We start from the raw sequence: 20,041 nt of genomic DNA on the forward strand, positions 1-20,041 counted from the left end.
GCCAGTGTGAACTTCCACCACTGCCTCACCCCCAGCGCATCGGCAGATTCCGGCCACCGCCTCCACCACTCCGCCGACCACTGTGAACCGCCGCCACCACCATGAACCCCCGCTGCCACCACTCCACCGGCCACCGTGAACCCAGCCACCACCCCACTGCCCCATCCCGCCCCTCGGCGACCTCCACCACGGTGCCCCGCCCCTCGACAACCTCCGTTGCGCCGCCGGCCCCAAGCACCTCGCCGTTGTCCCTGAGCTCTTGCAACCGGCCCCCAACTTCCCCACCGCCGGATTCCGCTATCACCATCACCATCCCACCGAGTTCCTCCCTGCCGTCAGATCCGCCTCTTGGCCTCCCCACTGTTACGGCAGAAAATTTTCTGATGCCCAAAGACTCTCTTGCCCTAAAATCATTTTTAGGCACTAACTTTTACATCATCTGTTGGAGATGCTCTAAGGATGAATAATTGAAGACAAAGGCATGTCCCTATGTGCAGGAGGTTGAAGAAGCACTCCAAAGCTACTCAACAACATGTTGTCGGTGAGCATCAATAGAATACGCTCATCAGTTGAAAGAAAAAAAAAATAGAAGCCGCTCATTATGCGTTGAGCACTAGCTACCTACCCACATTATCGATGTTCGGTTAACTACTACTATATATCCATAAAATCAAATGTGCTATACATTTTCTATGGCTGAGAATTCCCTAAGAAACTAAAACACACCACTCCCTACTATCCAAAATAAGTGTCGCAATTTTGAACTAAGGTTAGTTCAACTTTTGTTCAAAACTGCGACACTTATTATGGATCAGAGGGAGTACAAATTAAGTGGATCTCTATTGCTTCCCATCCACAAGGATTCGGATGTCAAAATCATCTAAATTATCTGCATATGGACCAGTTGGAGGAAAGAGATAATTGCAGGGTTGCTCATTGCTAAGCAAACAAACATACCCAAGCTTGGCGTAACCGTGTTGAAGTACAAGAACCTGGAGACTACAAACTTAAAACAGTGGGAAAATAAGCCACAATAATAAAATACTTATCTTACTAGTTAAAGGTGGCAGCACCACAGTTCATTTTTTCCATGTGTTTATCTGGGGCATGTTTAGAAAACTTGGGATAGCAAGATGAAACTCATGGCATACCTTTCTACTCTACTTTAGCGCCTTCAAGAGCTTCAATGCACCAGTAGCAGTAGTGATAATGCGTCTTGTGGGTTGATTATTTCTTGTAAGTGGTGAGATTCTTCCCACTGGACCAACTATATATAATAGGAGTTGGAGTAGATCCATTGGCCATTGAGTTTCTCACAGAGGCGTGGAGGTGTTCAATATCAAGCACAGACCTAGCATCTGTTCTTGGCTTGTAATACTGATCTCCAATATGGGAAAAACCTTCTCCTTGCATATGTGGGATCCCATCCACCACCTACTTCCTTTCTCGCAGCCTGTCACATATTTCAATAGAGATACAACATAAGAAAGCAGATACATCCATATTCCAGCATGATCAGCCAGCACCTCTCACTTGAGATGTTGTATGTTGATCAATGCACAAAATTGGGTATCATCAGATATGAATGACGTTACTACAGGGTAGTAATTAAGCAGCATGCTTAAGCAACATACTAAGCTGTTGAACCAGCACAAGGCATGGCACAGACATAGCAACTGAAACATGCTTTTCTTATTGCATCAACGATTACATTACACTGCATATTCTTTTATCAGAATCTTCCTCGGAGGCACCAATTTTTTTTTTCAGATGCAACAAATCAACACTAATAAGGTGTTAGAAATAACAACAATGTGCAAGTCCCCTTGGTGAAGTCCAAATGTTGATGTTACTTGGAATCTACACGTTCCTTGGTAAAGAACCTGGTGGGAAACACATCACATTAAGATGGCAGAGATGAATCATAGTTGAAATGCCATGGCATTGCAATAGGGCATACGTATTTGGAGGCAACTCGAAGCAGTGCCGAAAGGAAGGCAAACCAACCTTGATGGCTTAGCAGCAAGCAAGGCAGCAAACAGTGCAATCGAGTGCGTCGGATATGGGGAATTGCATCGATGAATAGAGTTCCCGTCCGTACAGACAAGTCTTGCTGACTTTTTTTGCTGGGCTGTTCTAGTGGCACAATCTAGTTTGTATAAATGTGTGTGTGAACACACGCTAGGTATTGTAGGCTAGAATTTAGATATTTTGTAGCTCATTTAATGAGCACGGGAAGCAGCTTGAACCTTGTCCAGGTTCAGTAGCTAAAGTCCATTAGAACACGAATACTTGTACTCTTTAAATATGGCTGAATACATTACTAGAAAGCTTCCCAGCTTTGCAGCACCAAAATCATCACTTTGTGCTCTAGTTAGCGACCCATTTTGTGCTCTTTTTTTTGCGGGTGCTGCCCTAAGGTGTAGGCAAAGCTGCTTGGTGCTGCTGCACCAAAATCAGCACTAAGGTCTAATGGTTACTTGTGTTTGTGTATGTGCTGCCGTGCCATAAGGGAGAGACCATCATCTCCAACAGCAGTGACCTGGACACAAGATTAGGGCAAGTTGAGCAGAAAGCGAAGAAAACACACCCTAAAACAAAGATTCTATGATGTATCCGAAACGCTCAAGGGATTTGTCAATTTGGGAAAATTTTACTTCACATAATTTTTAAAAAGTGAGGTGTAAAAAAAAGGGAAAGAGCAGAAATTCTTATAATTTCCTTTATTTTTGCCGCCACAATATTGTTACTCATTACCAAACACCATCGGTCTATCCAAAAGTAGATTGATTACCTTTTTCTTTGCAGCATGCAGATTTTCCGTTTTCGTAGCTGCCCTGTTTGCATCTGTAGACCCTATTATCCATTTATAAAGAAAAATAGAGAGGAGAGATTAGACTCATGTTTGTTAAATGTAAAAAGGATCACTTGAGCCTGACACAACTGTACCGCATGACTCTCCGTCCGACTTTTTGCAGTCATAAGGCTGGCTTTGAGAAGGAAAAAAATAGGATAATCAGCTAAAATGACCATTTATTAACATAGAAAATTATTGTGTGAAGTAATACAAAGAGTAGTACAGGTTTAAAGTGTCCATGGAATCTCCAGTAGGGCAAAACCCATACTCCTTGAGGATAGATGAAACATGTTCCAAGACCTTCTCATGGGGCACCTACATGACATACAAGCTATTGTATTAGGCAATATATGGCTAACATAGATCTACTGTAGATACAATTTAGCAAACATATAACCAAGGTAAGCAGCAAGATGATGGAAAAAATTGCTTGGAGGAGAAAACTGCAGTTATACAATGAGTTAGAAGGCAGTAGAAATCTCGACACAACAGTCTTTTTTTACTGGGAATCCGCAACAGAATGAAGTTATGCTGGTTATGCTATAGCCACTCAATGCAACCAGAGTACCAGACCCAATGGTTGTGAAACAACTAATGATCTTGAGGAAGTGTTATTTTTTATGAATTTCATTTCTGTATAGATTTGTTAAACAGAACGAAATATTATAACAAAGTTTTCAAATACTATCTCTGTCCGTGTGTGTTAGGCCAGCGACAGCGAGCATAGGAACGCGTGATTAAGTCCGCATTAAAGGTGCAGATTTCCCCCTCGATCTCCTTGCTATTCCTGTGTAACAATCGGCTGGCTGGATAACTAAGAGAAGAGAAATTTGGAGCTAATAAATATCAGGAGCATGCACAGCGTGCACGTCCAGGGGCAACTCTTGTTAATTACGTGAGGCAAAAAAGCTCATTCGCTTTAATTGGATGTGAAGCACCAGAAATCTGCGTTGTGCCCTGTCCTAGCATTTGGCCCACCAGCCCAGTAAACACAGACAGAGGGAGTATAAAGATACAGTGCTGTTCTTTTCAGTTGACATCAGATTATTAACATACTTCTTGCTAAGACTAGTGCATGTTTTTTTAAGATAACAGCACTAACAACAGTAAAATACAAATAGTATTAAAACAGTAAGTAACAGACATCTGAGTCACCACAGCTGCAATGTACCAAAAATGTGTACCTCTGAATGTGCTTGAATGTATGCAGAAAGAGGTTCACCGACACGGGAAATTATATCAACAAGCAGACCTGCGCAATAAAGTGCCTTCATTTCGTCCAGAAGCTTCTGTGGCATTTCATTTGAACCTTTCCCCCATATCAAGGTAAATGAAAGCCTCAGTATACTGCTCTTGATGATGTCAAACCCATCTTTCTTACTACTGGATGAACAGCCTCCACGGATCTGATCTTGAGCGGCCAGCAGTAGAATTGCAGACTGGGTAAGTTTTCCATCCTTAATGTATTTCCAGAGCTCTCCAAGTAGATTATTTGTTTTTTCTGCAAGCAGTCTAGTTGTATCCAAGAAGATCTTCTGTAAAACAACAATGAACAAAAATCTAAGTGCATTTAGCATTTGTATGCACGCAAGCAGTGTTAAATAACTTTCTATATTCCGCTTTGTTTCCTCCTATCAAAGTAAATATGGATTAGGGACAATCTCCAAGGCAAAGAAAATGAAATTAGTTACTAGCAACAGTTTTTGTAAGTTCAATGAAGACTAACTATCCTTTACTATAAGAACATGTACTAACAAACAGAAATTCTACTTTCTCTGACAAATGGAGATGAAAGGATGCCCGGTCGTTAGTACCACTAATATCATTATAACAGCTGTCAGGGATCTATGGTATGACCACAGTTACTTTTATGTCATGCTGCAAAAGTGGTAATTCATAAAGGAAGGGAAGTGAAACAGACCATTTCAGGTAGACACAGCAGACGGATAAGATTGTAGATATAATCCAGATGATTCAGGCTGGGAGAAAGATTGTCCTCCAGATTGTCCTCCAGATACTTATGCAGGCAAGTATTCTCTACTGCGACATGCAGCGGGAGTAGATCCTCAATAATTTCCTTGCCAACTGTGCGTACATTGGCTGATGCACCATGGCGTAAAAGTAGTTTGATCATGTCAACAGAGAACCTTTCAGCAGCTTGGTGGAGCGGGAAGTATCCATATTTGTTTATGCAGTTGGGATTGGCGTGCATCCCACGGAGCTCAGGTGCCTCGCCCTCCAATACAAGTTGTGCACATTGCAGGGCATTGAAACTGATCATGAAGGTTAAGGTTTGTGCAGTGATGGTAAGATTCCATAACATGCCCCTGCCCCCACAGCTCTTGAATAATCCAAGGAAGCACTGGACACTATCCTTCAAAAAGATGGGCTCCAATTTGGCGTATTTGTCGAAGAAGATATCACACACCCACTAGATTGATCCATCACAATTGAAAAGGGTGAAAGGCATCAGTTATCCAACTAAAAACACAACAAAATTAATTCTCTTGTGGTCTATGGAGGTGCATATATGATAACAACAATAAAAACAACAAAACCTTGTAACCCAAGCAAGTTGGTGTAGGCTAAAGATACCGAACATGAGGCACCATCAAGGAGGGAACAGAAAGCAAGGGGATCTAAAGCTATCACAGTTCCTATCTAAGGTTCATATATATGACAGCAATAAAAATATTGTTTTAGTAGACGTAAGTACCCCATAATATTACAGCTTTACAAAGTATAACTAATATAGTGGAATGAAACATCAAACGGATTCCATAAATGAAGGTAACAAAAACCTGGGGAGTAGGGTCTGGGATGATTATGTCATTTGCTATGGACTTGGCCATCGAAACAGACTTTTCTAGCATAAGCTGAAAGAGAGAATGTCAAGAGTCAGCACTGGGAATGAAAAATGAAGGGGGAGAAATATATCACACAGATGAGCAGTTATCATACCTCTTCAATCTTTCTCATATCAAATCCCTCAGTGAGTTTAAAGTGAGGGCCACGGGTCCGTGGATACGCACTTCTTACTGTAATTAATCCATCTTCACCACTAACGTTATCTTTGTCTAGGGCAGATACCTCCTCAAATTTCAATTCCATCCTTCAGTTTGTCTGAAACAAGGAAATTTAATTTTTATTATGCTCCAAACAAGACTACTACAAGGCTTGCAATGGTCAAACAATGATCCAGAAGACCCTGAGATAAAATGAGTTCTATCTAAAATGGGTCACGCATCACTGAAACATAAATATGTGCTGCAAATAGAAAATGCTACATTTACTCTGTATAAATCCTTATGCTATATGCAAAATGAAGGGCCAAACAAGTTTATCAAATACTAGTTGACCAGGTGCTAGAAACTCCTGTGCATATAAATTATGGAAATCTAGAACTAAAAGCTAAATTTGATGTTACTGTTCAACATCTCCCATGAATAGCTAACTTGCCCTTACGAAAATGTTATACGGAACCATGGTTCAGCTGAACCTACGCTCGACACCATTGATCTATGGACACTTTTCATAAGGATCCGTGCATGATTGATTAAAAAATGCATGATGGGAGCTGTTTGCATGTTAAACAATGCGTGACGCGGATCCACATGTAGCAGGATGTTGAATCGTACGGCGTCGACCATAGGTTCGGCTGAACCATGGTCCAGAATCACAGCTCTCCTTGCCCTTACTGATGCCACTCAAAGCAAAATGAGAGATCTTCACATGCTGAAGGTCGGCAAACCAACCAAACAAAAAACAGGAACTGCATTTTGAGTATCATATTTACTTCGTATAGAAAAAGGACATCATGACTCAGTTGTCTTATATAAAACTCGCAGAGTAGATACACATACAGATGGCTAGGAAGCAACTGAGAATAAATATTGCGCAGACAAAACGAGGTTCAAGAAAATTAAGCTTTCAGTCCAACGTCCAGATTTGACATTTTCATACGAGGAACAACATAGAATCTGAGGGCTGTAACCAGCAGATGCTGATCCCAACTTTAAAGCAGATAGCTGTTTCAAACTTGGCCTTACAGCAAGGCAAGAGCAGAGAGATTTACAGCTGCGCAGTCATGAGGAGTTTCTTGAGGCCCGACCCATTCTGGCCTGGCATTTTCACAGGTCTAAAACAGCATCCAAGCTCTTGTCGTTGTCCTCCAAATCTTACTGGCACGCCCGAGAGCAAGGCCTTGCTATCTGCGGAAACCAATCTCATATTTCCGCCACTCATCACCGAGCGAGTAGGACAGGATTCCAGAAACCTCACGCTCTCCATCCTCCCAACATCATGAAATCCTCTCGGCCCTCAGGCAACCCCATTTGTCCCCCACCCCCACCCCCACCTTCGCTGCTACCACCCCACAGCTCCAATTTAACTGCTTATCTGATGATATATTTCTTCTGATCTGCAAAGGATTCATCCCCTTCTGCCGATCAGGGAAAGATTCCATCTTTCTCAAGATACAGCCAGTGGTAATGCATCCGGTTTGTGATTTTTTGACACGAGTTCCTTCCTCTTGAAATAACCACGGCATATCTTTGTAAGGAACTTGTGAATCAACAGTCACAAAAAAAAAACAGCAAGGCTTGACGATATGGGACGAGACATTAGATGTTCATTATAGAGAACCGTCAGCGAATTGATAGATCGGAAACTAGATCAATCAGGAACTATACAACAGTAATAATTTATCTAGGCTTTATATAATCAGCTGTAGTCGACCGTAAACGTATCAGAGAAAGCCCGACCGACAATTTCATTAGTACTCTAGGGCAAGATTCTAGGGCAAGATTCGGCACACTTCATCACAAACCATACATAACAGATTAGATATCAACGAGAGCGGTGTCCGTGCGGTGCGATGGTAGTACCTCGTTCACGGCTCGCCGCGGATCTGGAGGGAGGTGACGGCACGTCGGCCACTCCCCTCGCTCCTCACGGTATGTGGCTGGCTGCGTGTGGGTCTGGGAAATGGGAGCTTGGGGGTGGCTATAGCATGTTCTTTATGCGTGCAAATATCACGGCGGCCCTCACCTGGGCCGCTAGCCCACTAAGCGAAAAAAGTAACAACCAGACCATCCGATTCAAAATGGGCCAGCCCATAAAGAACTTTTTTCCTTTTTGTTTCTGTTTTTTTAACCGGGTTTTGTTCTGTTTTATTTTGAGTTTTTTGTTGTGTTTTGAGTATTTAATTTGAGTATTTTCAGAAGTTAGTGCCGAGAGCACACACCCAAAACAGTTAGAGAAATCTTCCCAGATAACTGTAGGCATGGGAAAAAGGTGGTTTTCTTGAAATGATGTGGATAATTATAAGATTTGGTATAGAGGTCTTCTTCGTTCTTCTCATTTTCCTCCCTAGCATTAGTTGCTTTGTTAGAATTTGGGAGAGAAGGACTTGGGCACTCTGTGTTCCCTTGCCATTGCATTTGGTGCATCAGTTTGAGTTCTCTGCGGTGATACGTGAAACTGAAGTTGAGAAGCTTGCTACTCTTGGGTGTTTGGGCACCCTAGAGCTTGTCCTCTTGGGTGCCTTGGTGCCCTAGACGGTTGGTGTTGTCGGAGTTCAATCATTATGGTGTAAAGCTCTGGTCAAGCGTCGGGGTCTCCAATTAGGTGCCCCGAGCAATTTGACGGGTTTTGGTGACCGCCTCCAAGGATTGCCAAAGTGTATGGATTCGGTGACCACCCCCAAGGGTTGCCATTTGTACGGGTTCGGTGACCGCCCTCAAGGGTCTCTTAGTGGAATCACGACATCTTGTTTGTGCGAGGGTGTGTGGAGATTACGGTGGCCCTAGTGGCTTCTTGGGGGAGCATTGTTCCTCCACACCGCTCCGAACGAAGATTAGCATCCACAAGGGTGTGAATTTCGGAATACATCATCGTCTCCACGTGCCTCGTTTATCTCTTACCCGAGCCCTTTACTTATGCACTTTACTTTGTGATAGACATAGTGTCTCATGTTATATATCTTGCTATCACTTAGCTATTTATCTTGCTTAGCATAAATTGTTGGTGCACCTAGGTGAGCCTATTCGTTGTAGATTTTGTGCTTGACAAATTAACCACTAGGTTTATTCCGCATGTGTTCAAGCCTAAACCGTAATTATTTTAAATCGTCTATTCACCCCCTCCCCCTCTAGGCGACATCCATAATCTTTTAACATCTTCAAGGGGGAACGCAAAACTTCGGTATGTCTCACCAGACACTTTTGTTCACTTTTGCAATCCAACGTGGTCCTGCAGCAGTCCACGAAGTAGTTTGAACGTTCGTTTTCTAGCAAAGTGAAGACAAACATGAGGAGCTATACTGAAGTCCGGACATCCACTTGACCAACCAAAAGCATCTGCGTGGTCCTGCTCTCTACTCTCTCTATCTGCACACGCATAGTCCCCCTCTCCTCTCTCTCCTTCCAACCGGACACCACACCACAATATCCCAGCATATGCATGGTCCCCACCTACGTTTTCTCCTCCCAGTTGGATACTTTGTAATTAGCGTTGGATGGCTCTCTCCCGTATCATATCTGCGAACCATGTCTGAACACAAAAACAGACATATACCAGAGGAATTTGCGGGTTGCCGTTGGAGATTCCCTTACCTTCCAACAACGATTTTATCATGCACAAGTACTCCTTCCGTTTCTGAATATAAAACTTTTAAAATTTCGATACAAACTACGAATAGATGTATAGACATATTTTAAAATATAGATTCACTCATTTTGTTCCGCATTCAGTCCATATTAGAACCTCTAAAATGGCTTACATTTAGGAAGGGGGGAGTACAAGATTGTCTCGGCCACTTTGAGCACCATACTCACCCGCCTCAAGGTCACAAAAGATCCAAAGAAACAGATAGTGAATGTGCCTGGTCAAACCTCCGCCGACACCAGGTTGTTTGCCAGGTCTAAAAGCAGCAGGGTCCGAGCTATAAAACTAGTCATAGTGGGAGTAACTTTAACGGTAACATGAAGTCCAACTCAACGAATTTGCCTATATGGCAATGAGTTAATAAGAAGAGAGATAGTTTCAGTAATTTAGCTAGTTACCGTAACATCACATATTCCAATACAATATAAGTCTATAACCTAATAATAACACTACACTTTACACGTGTTTCCTGAATCTGGCCAACCTGCTTCATGAAAATTGACATTCGCTCCGACACGATCAATGTGTGATGTGACAATCAGAATAGCGTTTTGACGTGAACTTTTCGTGTCATTTTGCTAGGCTCGTCCTTAAGAGTTAAAATCAGTGAGTCTCAGTATGATCTCTGAAGCTTGTTAATAGTACATGTTTTAGAGTTACTCCCTCCGTCCCATAATGTAAGACGTTTTTTGACACTGCAAAATATATATTTTTTCTCCCTCTCCCATTGCAACACACGGACATGTGTGCTAGTACAACATTGAAGTTTAAAAAAAATCAGAGATAACGTTAAACATTGCCACGGTCCAGTCGAGAGGTGCAGACAACGAAATCGCAGATTTTCCAGCGTACTTGAAACTGTGCAAAGGCTAAACCTCAATGTTACGAGCCATCTCCATCCAGTCTTCTCTTTTTCGAGAGAATTCCTCCATCCAGACTTATTCCGCGACGAGACTAGAACAGACCACGCACACATTTGACATACATTACAGGACACCACCACATCTACATGACTCGAATCACAGATTATGGTCAGGAATCAGTCTAAAACCTCAGATCGCCTCCCTAGTGACAAGGTTATGCTGATGATGCTAATCAACCCGATTATTTCCAAGAAGTTGAGCCCCCTGCAGAGTTCACCAAAATGGGGGGAAATCAACAAAATCAGAACTTGGATAGAAAATGAAAACTGACATGGACAGAAAGGAAATAAAATTCTCCCATGCTAATGCAGGTTCAGGCTCATTGACACATTGTTCGGCATCAAAAGCCAAAAATATTTAGTTGAAGCCAAATCCTTTTTCACACTCAATTCAGAGATCACTAGCTTTACTTTAGTGATCAACTGGAGTACAAACTTTAGAGGTTGTCATAGGACATAAGCTTAAGGTAGGACTGCATCTCCACATCCAATTATCAATGACCTACTATGATGCGACATGAAAGAACCCAGCCTACCAACCAAGGTCTTCACCTGTGTCTATTCGGACAAGGATGTGTAAGCAAGTAGTAGTGGGTTGTTAGGCAACACTAAGGTCAAATAACTGAACACAAAGCATGTCTACGTGCAGGAGGTTGAAGAAGCACTTGAAAGCTTCTCAACAACTTGTTGTCAGTGGGCATCAATAGAAGCCACTCATTATTAGCTCAGCTTTCACATGGTTTAGTTAATGGAGCAGCACCACATTGAGCACTGGCTTCTCAACCCACATTATCGGTGTTAGGATGACTACTAAGATCAAATGTGATGTACATTTCCAGGGCTAACATACTACACAGTAAGTACATCTCTGTTGCTTCACATCCACAAGGATTTGGATGTCACTATCATCTAAATTATTTGCATATGGACCAGTTGGAGGAAAGAGATAACAGCAGGGTTGCTCATTGCCAAGCAAACAAACATACACCCAAGCTTGGCGTAGCCGTGTTGAAGTAGAAGAACATGGAAACTACAAACTTACAACAGCGGGAAAATGACAAAATAATAGAATACCCAACCCTATCAAGCAAATCACCACTCCTTAATGTTATATCAACAACTTATCTTACTAGTTAAAGGTGGCAGCACGACAGCTCTTTCTTTCCATGTGTTTATGTGGTGCATGTTTAGAAAACTTGGGACAGTGAGATGAAACTCCTGGCATACCTTTCTACTCTACTTTAGAGCCTTCAAGAGCTTGAATGCACCAGTAACAGTAGTGATAAAGCGCCTTGTGGGTTGATTATTTTTTGTAAGTGGTGAGATCCTTCGCACCGGAAGGACTATATTTGGAGTTGGAGTAGATCCATTGGCCTTTGAGCTTCTCAGAGAGACACGGAGTTGTTCAAGATCAAGCCCAGACCTAGCATCTGTTCTTGCATAGGCTGGATACACCTTCACAGGAAACCGGGCTTGTAACACTGATCTCCAATATGGGGAAAAACTTCTCCTTGCATATGTGGGATCCCATCCTCCACCTGCTTCCTTTCTCGCAGCCTGTCACATATTGCAATACAGATACAACATAAGAAACCAGATGAGCATGATCAGCCAGCACCTCTCACTTGAGATGTTGTATGTTGATCAATACACAAAATTGGGTATCATAAGATATGAATGACGTTACTACAGTGCAGTAATTAAGTAGTGGGAAGTATCTTAGACTAGTAACATGCATATGTTACTAGTCTATGTTACTACCTCCATAAGAGCAAGTACGATAGTGGGCTTATAGAAAGTAAAGATGTGAGAAAGTAAAGAAAGTAGGCTCTCATGCAAGAGCCTAGCTATATGTATTCCAAGGCAATTACAATAAATGTGAAGAAAGAGAAAGAGATAAGATAGCCAACCTTATAGCCTACACTATTGTATAAAGTGACTATGAATGATGAGTACAGGTGACATGGCAGTTTCATATAGCCAGCAACTGGCTATATTATTAACCATGCTCTAATGGATAGTTACATATGGATGCAAGCCTTCATTAATTGAGATGTAGACTCATTTTGCCTCAGGGTGTGTTAAGTAACATATTATGTCACCACAAGCATCTATCCCCTCATTAAATTCTTGCCACATAAGCAAATTTGCCTTGGGGTATGTTATGTTACTACTACTATGATAGTGGGGAGTAACTTACACTAGTGTCATGCATATGACACTAGTCTAAGTATGTTACTACATTCATAGTGGGGAGTAACATAGAGGTAGTGTCAAAGGTGGTTGTATTTATTAGCTTGTAGACTCATTTTATGTAACTCAAAACATGTCATAAGTGTTATGCGATGGTAACATATTATGTTACTCAAAACACCTCCCCATTAACTAGTACATGCCACATAAGCAAAGTTATCTTGGGTTGCACTATGTTACTAGCTAAATTACTCCCACTATGACCAGCCTAAAGCAACATACTCCCTCCTTTCCGGTTTATAGGGCTTAATTGAAAATTCCTCCAACCAAGATAGATGGTGAGTGGTGGAATAAATTTTGTAGTTTGCAAAATTACTTGATTAGTACACTCGTTTTCCCCAGAAAGTTGTGTTATCGATGCATTAATTACAACGCATGCATGCATGACCACTAAATGACCAAGAACTTGTGCATGCATATGTGAGTTGTCTCTTGATTCTTGCATGCAATGATTTAATGCACCTTAAAATCTGAACATGTGATGGTAAGTAGTAGAATTGAGACTAAGAAAACAGAAAAACATTTTTTTTAAAGATGAGCCCTAGGGCCCTTAAACCGGAAAGGAGGGGGTAATAAGCTATTGAACCAGTACAAGACATGGCACAAACATAGCAACTGAAACATGCATTTTTTATTGCCTCAACGATTATATTACGCGCATATTCTTTTATCAGAATCTTTCTCGCAGGCACCAAATAAATTTCAGATGCAACAAATCATTCAAGAACACTAAGCTGTTGGAAATAAGTAATAACAACAATGTGCAAGTCTTACTTGGAATCTACACAGTTCAGCAACTTATTAAGCTAATTATGCCTACTTTTTATTGCATTTAGCCCTTTTCTTTGGTAAAGAATCTGATGGAAAACACAACACATTAGGATGGCAGAGATGAATCATAGTTGGAATGCCATGGCACTGCGATAGGTCATACGCATTTGGAGGCAACTCAAAGCAGTGCCAAACTAGCTATTTCTTTCTGCTTCAAAGAAGGAAGGCAAACCAGCCATGGTGGCTTAGCCAGCAAGCAAGGCAGCGAAGATTGCTGTCAAGTGCGTCGGATATGGGGAATTGCATATATAAATAGAGTTCCATCCATACAGACAAGTATTGGATGACTGTTTTCTGCTTGGCTGTCCTAGTACGAAAACCCTGAAAACAACCTCTTGCAGAAATGCAGGGAAGGCTGCGTACAAAAAACCCAAAGTGTTCAGACCTTTCCCGGACCCTGCACACCCTGCACAAGCGGGAGCTACATGCACCAAGCTGCCTTTTTTTGGGTTCTTTGTCCTAGTAGTAAAACCTAGTTTATACACACACACACACACGGTATTGTAGGCAGTGTGTGTGAACACAAACTAGGTATTATTGTAGGCTAGAATTTAGATATTTTGTATTCCTCCGATCCATATTAGTTGTCACTCAAATGGATGTATCTAGCACTGAAATACGCCTAGATACATCCGTGTGAGCGACAAGTAATATGGATCAGAGGGAGTAGCTCAATTAATGAGCACTGGAAGCAGCTTGAACCTGTCCAGGTTCAGTAGCCAAAGTCCATTAGAACGCGAATACTTGTACTCTTTAAATATGGATGAATACACCACTAGAAAGCACCCAGCTTTGCAGCACCAAAACCATCACTTTGTGCTCTAGTTAGTGACCCATTTTGTGCTGCCATAAGGTGTAGGCAAAGCTGCTCGGTGCTGCTGCACCAAAATTAGCATTAAGGTCTAATGGTGACTTGTGTTTGTGTACTGTGCTCCCATGCCATAAGGGAGAGGCCCTCACCTCCAACAGTAGTGACCTGGACCCGAGATTAGGGCAAGTCGAGCAGTCAAAGGTCAAAAAAGCAAACCTTAAAACAAAGATTTTACTATGTATCCAAAAGCCTTCATGGGATTCATCAATTTGGGAAATTTTCACTTCACATAATTTTAAATAAGGTGAAAGAAAGGGGAAAGGGCAAAATTTCTTATAGCTTCCTTTCATTTTGCCGCCACAACATTGTTACTCATTACCAACCACCATCAGTCTATCCAAAAGTAGACGCATTACCTTTTCCTTTGCAGCATGCAGATTGGCTGTTTTCATAGCTGCCCTGTTTGCATCTGTAGACCCTATTATCCATTTAAAGAAAAAAGGAGATATTAGACTCATGTTTGATAAACTTAACAAGAATCACTTGAGCCTGACACAACTGTACCACATGACTCTCCGTTCGACATTTTGCAGTCATAAGGCTGGCTTCAAGAAGATAAAATAAAATAATCAGCAAAACGACCATTTATTTTACATAGAAAATTGTTGTGTGAAGTAATACAAAGAGTAGTACAGGTTAAAGTGTCCATGGAATCTCCAGTAGGGCAAAATCCATACTCCTTCAGGATAGATGAAACATGTTCCAAGACCTCAGCATGGGGCACCTACATGACATACAAACTGTTGTATAAGGCAATATATGGCTAACACAGATCTACTGTATATACAATTTAGCAAACATATAACCAAGGGTAAGCAGCGAGATGATGGAAAAAACTGTTTGAAGGAGAAACTGCAGTTATACAACATGAATTGGAAGGCAATAGAACAGTGTGCAAAAACAGTTACAAACATACAATCACTACTAGGTTTTATAAACTACTCCCTCCATCCCATAATGTACACATATCAGATGTAATAACGTCTTACATTATGGGACGGAGGGAGTACATAATATACCTATGTGGATTCATCTAGATTGATGTATCTTTGATATCTTAAAGCAAAACCTGTTAGCTGCCACAAGTTTTGTAGTCCAAAGCTTATGATCCAGACCTTGAAAAGTAGTCAAGAACCGCATCACACTTAATTAAACTTTACAGTTACTCAAATTCCAACTATAATAAACGTATTTGATTTAGGCTATATGAAATAAAATAAAGTTCAGACAAACTAAAAAGGTTAGTCATGAATTGCATACACCTAGTGTTTTTGAATTGAATTAGACTGTCCTCCAGAGCCACAGAGAAGTTAAGGTATGAGCTACAACTCCCTGTTTCTTGCAGAACCTGGAGTTTGTAGGCTAAATTTTGTATCTTAAGCATAAATTTCTAGTCTAACATGAACAAAGAAGGCTCATGTCAACACCCTTAACATACCCCCGGCTCCAGCACCTAGAATATTTGGAGCTGGAGCCCTGCCAAACAGCTGCGGCCATGAAAACATGGAAGTGCTCATTTTTGCTAGTTTATCTGCCATGCGTCGAAAATAGACAGAGAGAAATGACACAAGCGCATGTTCTCTATTCTTTTTTTTGAGGAGCAAGAGTAACCACGTTACTCTTAGCATGTTCTCTATTCATGCACCATGCAATAGCATTGGCAAAACACTTGATGTTCATACATGCTATTTTGTTGCTAAGGGCATCTCCAACGCTGAACCATTAAAAAGGTAAAAGTATGTACACTAGTCTACGGCCAGCCGCGGCGGATCCCTTTGTCTTCCCCATGTCCGACAGCCCGCTCATTGGACTGCCGGGAGCCCCGTTAGCCCTGGAGGTATACTCTTCCCCCGTATCTTCCCTATGTCCGGCTGCGCCGCTCATCGAGTGGCAAAGGGGGTGCTTCAGCCGGAGGGGAAGGGTGCGTACTCCGCTTCCATGAAGCCGATGCGTGGGTCGACGATGGTCTGCGCTGAACCGATGAAGTCACCGACTGTGCACGTCGGCGACGCATCGCCAGTGGCCTTCCTGGGACCCAAGCGGCGGTGGCCTCCCGTGTTCTACTTTTCCTCGATGTTAACGGCGGCGGCGGGCGCGGACGCACTGGTCGCCACCGACTCGTCGATCTCCACGTATTTCTCCACTGACCGAGCGCGGTTCCGCCAACATTGACGGCGGATGGTACGGGGGATGGCCTCACCCATGGCAGCCACGATGCCCGTTCCGCCGTGCTCCCCCGCGTGCCTGCTTGGAGCAACTCGCCACTCCTTCGCGAACTAGCTTGGAGCGGCAAGTTGTTGAACCACGCGCCAGCTTGGAGAGGTAACTTGCTCCGTTGGGCTAGGCGAGGGAGGTGGAGCAGCGAGTTGCCTGACTCGTATCCGATGGGCTCGGCGGGCCACCCAGCCGGCTTTTATGCCGGTGAACTGCTCTTCCTGCTCGTCGGATGCCATCGGAAGGGTGGAGAAAATGGTGGCAGGGCAAGATGGGAGGCGGTGGAGTGGTGCAATTCTTGCCCGGCGTCTGGCCTCCTTTAAATAGCCGGCTGACGAGAGGACCTTGCACGGCGTTGTGGTTAATGCCGACCCACTCGTGAATAGACGTGTGGCCGAAGTAGGTTTCTTGGCACACACGGGTTTAATGGAGATGTTTGAATACGGCGAGGAGGCGTGTTCAGCCAGACGTGCAACGGGCGGCACCCTCGGCCGGCACACCGCTTCAATGGCAGAGCCAGTGAGAGGTCGCATCCGCTCTGTGTCGGCTTCAATATAGAGCGGCTGCTCTACATCAGCATGAATGTGGGTAGCTGGCGCCTGGCGGGAACGCGTGCGGGAGAGGAAGGAGGGTTTTGGGTGGTCAGAAGCAGGCGTGGCTGTTGTTCGGACGCCCGCCAGCCCCGTAAACCCAGACGGAGGGAGCATAAGATATTGTTCTTTTCAGTTGACATCAGATTATTAACATACTTCTTGCTAAGACTAGTGCATGTATTTACAAATAGTATTAAAACATTAGTAACAGATATGAGGCACCACAGCTGCAATGTACCAAAAACGTGTACCTCTGAATGTGCTTGAATGTATGCAGAAAGAGGTTCACCGACACGGGAAATTACATCAACAAGCAGCCCTGCGCAATGAAGTGCCTTCATTTCCTCCAGAAGCTTCTGTGGCATTTCATTTGAACCTTTCCCCCATATCAAGGCAAATGAAAGCCTCAGTATACTGCTCTTGATAATGTCAAACCCATCTTTCTTACTACTGGAGGAACAGCCTCCACGTATCTGCTCTTGAGTAGCCAGTAGTAGAACTGCAGACTGGATAAGTTTTCCATCCTCAATGTACTTCCAGAGCTCTTCAAGTAGATTATTTGTTTTTTCTGCAAGTAGTCTAGTTGTATCCAAGAAGATCTTCTGTAGAACAACAAGGAACAAAAATCTAAGTGCATTTAGCATTTGTATGCAAGCAAATACAGTTAAATAACTTTCTATATTTCGCTTTGTTTCCTCTATCAAAGTAAATATGGATTAGGTCCAATTTCCAAGGAAAAGAAAATGAAATTAGTTACTAGCAACAGTTTTTGTATAGTCCAATGAAGACTCGTTATCGTTTACTATAAGAACATGCAGTAACAAACAGAAACTCTACTTTCTCTGACAAATGGAGATGAAAGGATGCCCAGTCCTTAGTATCACTAATATCATTATAACAGCTGTTAGGGATCTATGGTATGACCACAGTTACTCGTATGTCATGCTGCAAAAGTAGTAATTCGTAAAGGGAGGGAAGTGAAACAGACCATTTCAGGTAGACACAGCAGACGGATGAGCTTGTAGATATAATCCAGATGATTCTGGCTGGGAGAAAGATTGTCCTCCAGATTGTCCTCCAGATACTTATGCAGGCAAGTATTCTCTACTGCGACATGCAGCGGGAGTAGATCCTCAATAATTTCCTTGCCAACTGTGCGTACATTGGCTGATGCACCATGACGTAAAAGCAGCTTGATCATGTCAACAGAGAACCTTTCAGCAGCTTGGTGGAGCGGGAAGTATCCATATTTGTTTATGCAGTTGGGATTGGCGTGCATCTCACGGAGCTCAGGTGCCTCGCCCTCCAACACAAGTTGTGCACATTGCAGGGCATTGAAACTGACCAAGAAGGTTAAGGTTTCTGCTGTGATGGAAAGATCCCATGACATGGCCTTGGCCCCACCGTTCCTGAATAATCGGAGGAAGCACCGGACATTATCTTTTAAAAAGATGGCCTCCAATTTGGCATACTTGTCGAAGAAGTCATCACACACCCACTAGATGGATCCGTCACAGTCGAAAAAGGTGAAAGGCATCAGTTATCCGACTAAAAGCACAACAAAATTAACTGGAGGTGAATATATGACAACAACAACAATAAAACAACAAAACCTTGTAACCCAAGCAAGTTGTGTAGGCTACAGATACCGAACATGAGGTACCAACAAGGAGAGAAGAAAAAGCAAGGGGGTCTAAAGCTATCATGGTTCCTATCTAAGGTTCATATATGACAACAATAAATATATTGTTTCAGTAAATGTAAGTACCCAATAATATTACAGAGTTAAACCAAAGAGCGATGCTATGCACACGATGGTGTGCGAACGATTTGCGAACGATCATATATATCAGTCCGTCCATGCACGTGAATGAAGTGCAGTCGACGGCTGGATTCGGCGTCGTTCCACTGTCGTGCATGGCGTGTCGTCCGCCCAGCACTTTCGTAAACCAAACAACTAATATAATGGAATGACTCATCAAACGGATTCTGTAAATGAAGGTAAGGTAACAAAAACCTCAGGAGTAGGGTCTGGGATGATTATGTCATTTGCTCTGGACTTGGCCATGGAAAGAGACCTTTCTGCCATAAGCTGAAAGAGAGGATGTCAAGAGTCAGCACTGGGAAAGAAAAAAGAAGGGGAAAGAATATCACAGAGATGGATAGTCATCATACCTCATCGATCTTTGTCATATCGATTCCCTCAGTATATTCAAAGTGAGGGCAAGGACCCAGTGGATACGCACTTCTTACTGTAATTGATCCATCTTCACCATTAACGTTATCTTTGTCTAGGGCAGCAACCTCCTCAAATTTCAATTCCATACTTCCGTTTTTCTGAAACAAGGAAATTTAATTTTGAATTATGCTCCAAACAAGATTACTACAATCCTGCCATGGTCAAACAATGATACAGAAGACCCTGAGATAAAATGAGTCCAATCTAAAATGGATTGCGCATCGCGGAAGCGTAAACATGTGCTGCAAATAGAAAACATTACATTTACTATGTATAAATCCTGATGCTATATGCAAAATGAAGGGCCAAACAAGTTTATCAAATACCAGTTGACCAGGTGCTAGAAACTCCGGTGCATATAAATTATGAAAATCTAGAACCAAAAGCTATATTTGATGTTACAGTTCAACAAGAAGTAGATATTCACTGGTTAATGGCTCCCACAAATAGCTAACTTGCCCTTACTGACGCCACTCAAAGCACAATGAGAAATCTTCGCATGCATAAGGTCAGCAAACCAACCAAACAAAAAACAGGAATTGCATTTTGAGTATCATATTTACTTCACATATAAAAAAAGCACGTCATGACTCAA

General features: G+C 42.6%; 2 protein-coding genes across 2 annotated transcripts; both read right to left on the reverse strand.

Moving 5' to 3' along the window:
• Positions 1 to 1,351: 1,351 nt before the first annotated feature.
• On the reverse strand, positions 1,352 to 5,954 carry LOC119283678. The gene is made up of 8 exons (XM_037563122.1): positions 5,819 to 5,954; positions 5,659 to 5,733; positions 4,779 to 5,288; positions 4,042 to 4,392; positions 3,081 to 3,172; positions 2,950 to 2,990; positions 2,795 to 2,856; positions 1,352 to 1,453 (listed from the first exon to the last, which is right to left on the reverse strand). The coding sequence occupies exons 1-8, from the start codon at positions 5,834 to 5,836 to the stop codon at positions 1,352 to 1,354; spliced, it is 1,251 nt and encodes a 416-aa protein (XP_037419019.1). The 5' UTR covers positions 5,837 to 5,954.
• Positions 5,955 to 11,681: 5,727 nt separating this feature from the next.
• LOC119283679 lies at positions 11,682 to 19,296 on the reverse strand. Its single transcript, XM_037563123.1, has 7 exons — positions 19,225 to 19,296; positions 18,196 to 18,705; positions 17,459 to 17,809; positions 15,034 to 15,124; positions 14,905 to 14,946; positions 14,757 to 14,818; positions 11,682 to 12,002 (listed from the first exon to the last, which is right to left on the reverse strand). The coding sequence occupies exons 1-7, from the start codon at positions 19,294 to 19,296 to the stop codon at positions 11,682 to 11,684; spliced, it is 1,449 nt and encodes a 482-aa protein (XP_037419020.1).
• Positions 19,297 to 20,041: the final 745 nt, after the last annotated feature.

This window comes from Triticum dicoccoides, chromosome 4A, assembly GCF_002162155.2.
Source record: "Triticum dicoccoides isolate Atlit2015 ecotype Zavitan chromosome 4A, WEW_v2.0, whole genome shotgun sequence".
Lineage (NCBI taxonomy): Eukaryota > Viridiplantae > Streptophyta > Magnoliopsida > Poales > Poaceae > Triticum > Triticum dicoccoides.

Coding starts and splice junctions, on each gene's coding strand:
- LOC119283678 (XM_037563122.1), bottom strand. Junction 5,289..5,658: donor TCCCAGACCCTACTCCCCAG/GTTTTTGTTACC, acceptor GGATCAATCTAG/TGGGTGTGTGATATCTTCTT. Junction 3,173..4,041: donor ACATTCAAGCACATTCAGAG/GTACACATTTTT, acceptor TATGTCATGTAG/GTGCCCCATGAGAAGGTCTT.
- LOC119283679 (XM_037563123.1), bottom strand. CDS start 19,296: ATGGCAGAAAGGTCTCTTTCCATGGCCAAGTCCAGAGCAAATGACATA. Junction 14,819..14,904: donor GTCGAACGGAGAGTCATGTG/GTACAGTTGTGT, acceptor AATGGATAATAG/GGTCTACAGATGCAAACAGG. Junction 12,003..14,756: donor TGCATGCTGCAAAGGAAAAG/GTAATGCGTCTA, acceptor AATATGTGACAG/GCTGCGAGAAAGGAAGCAGG.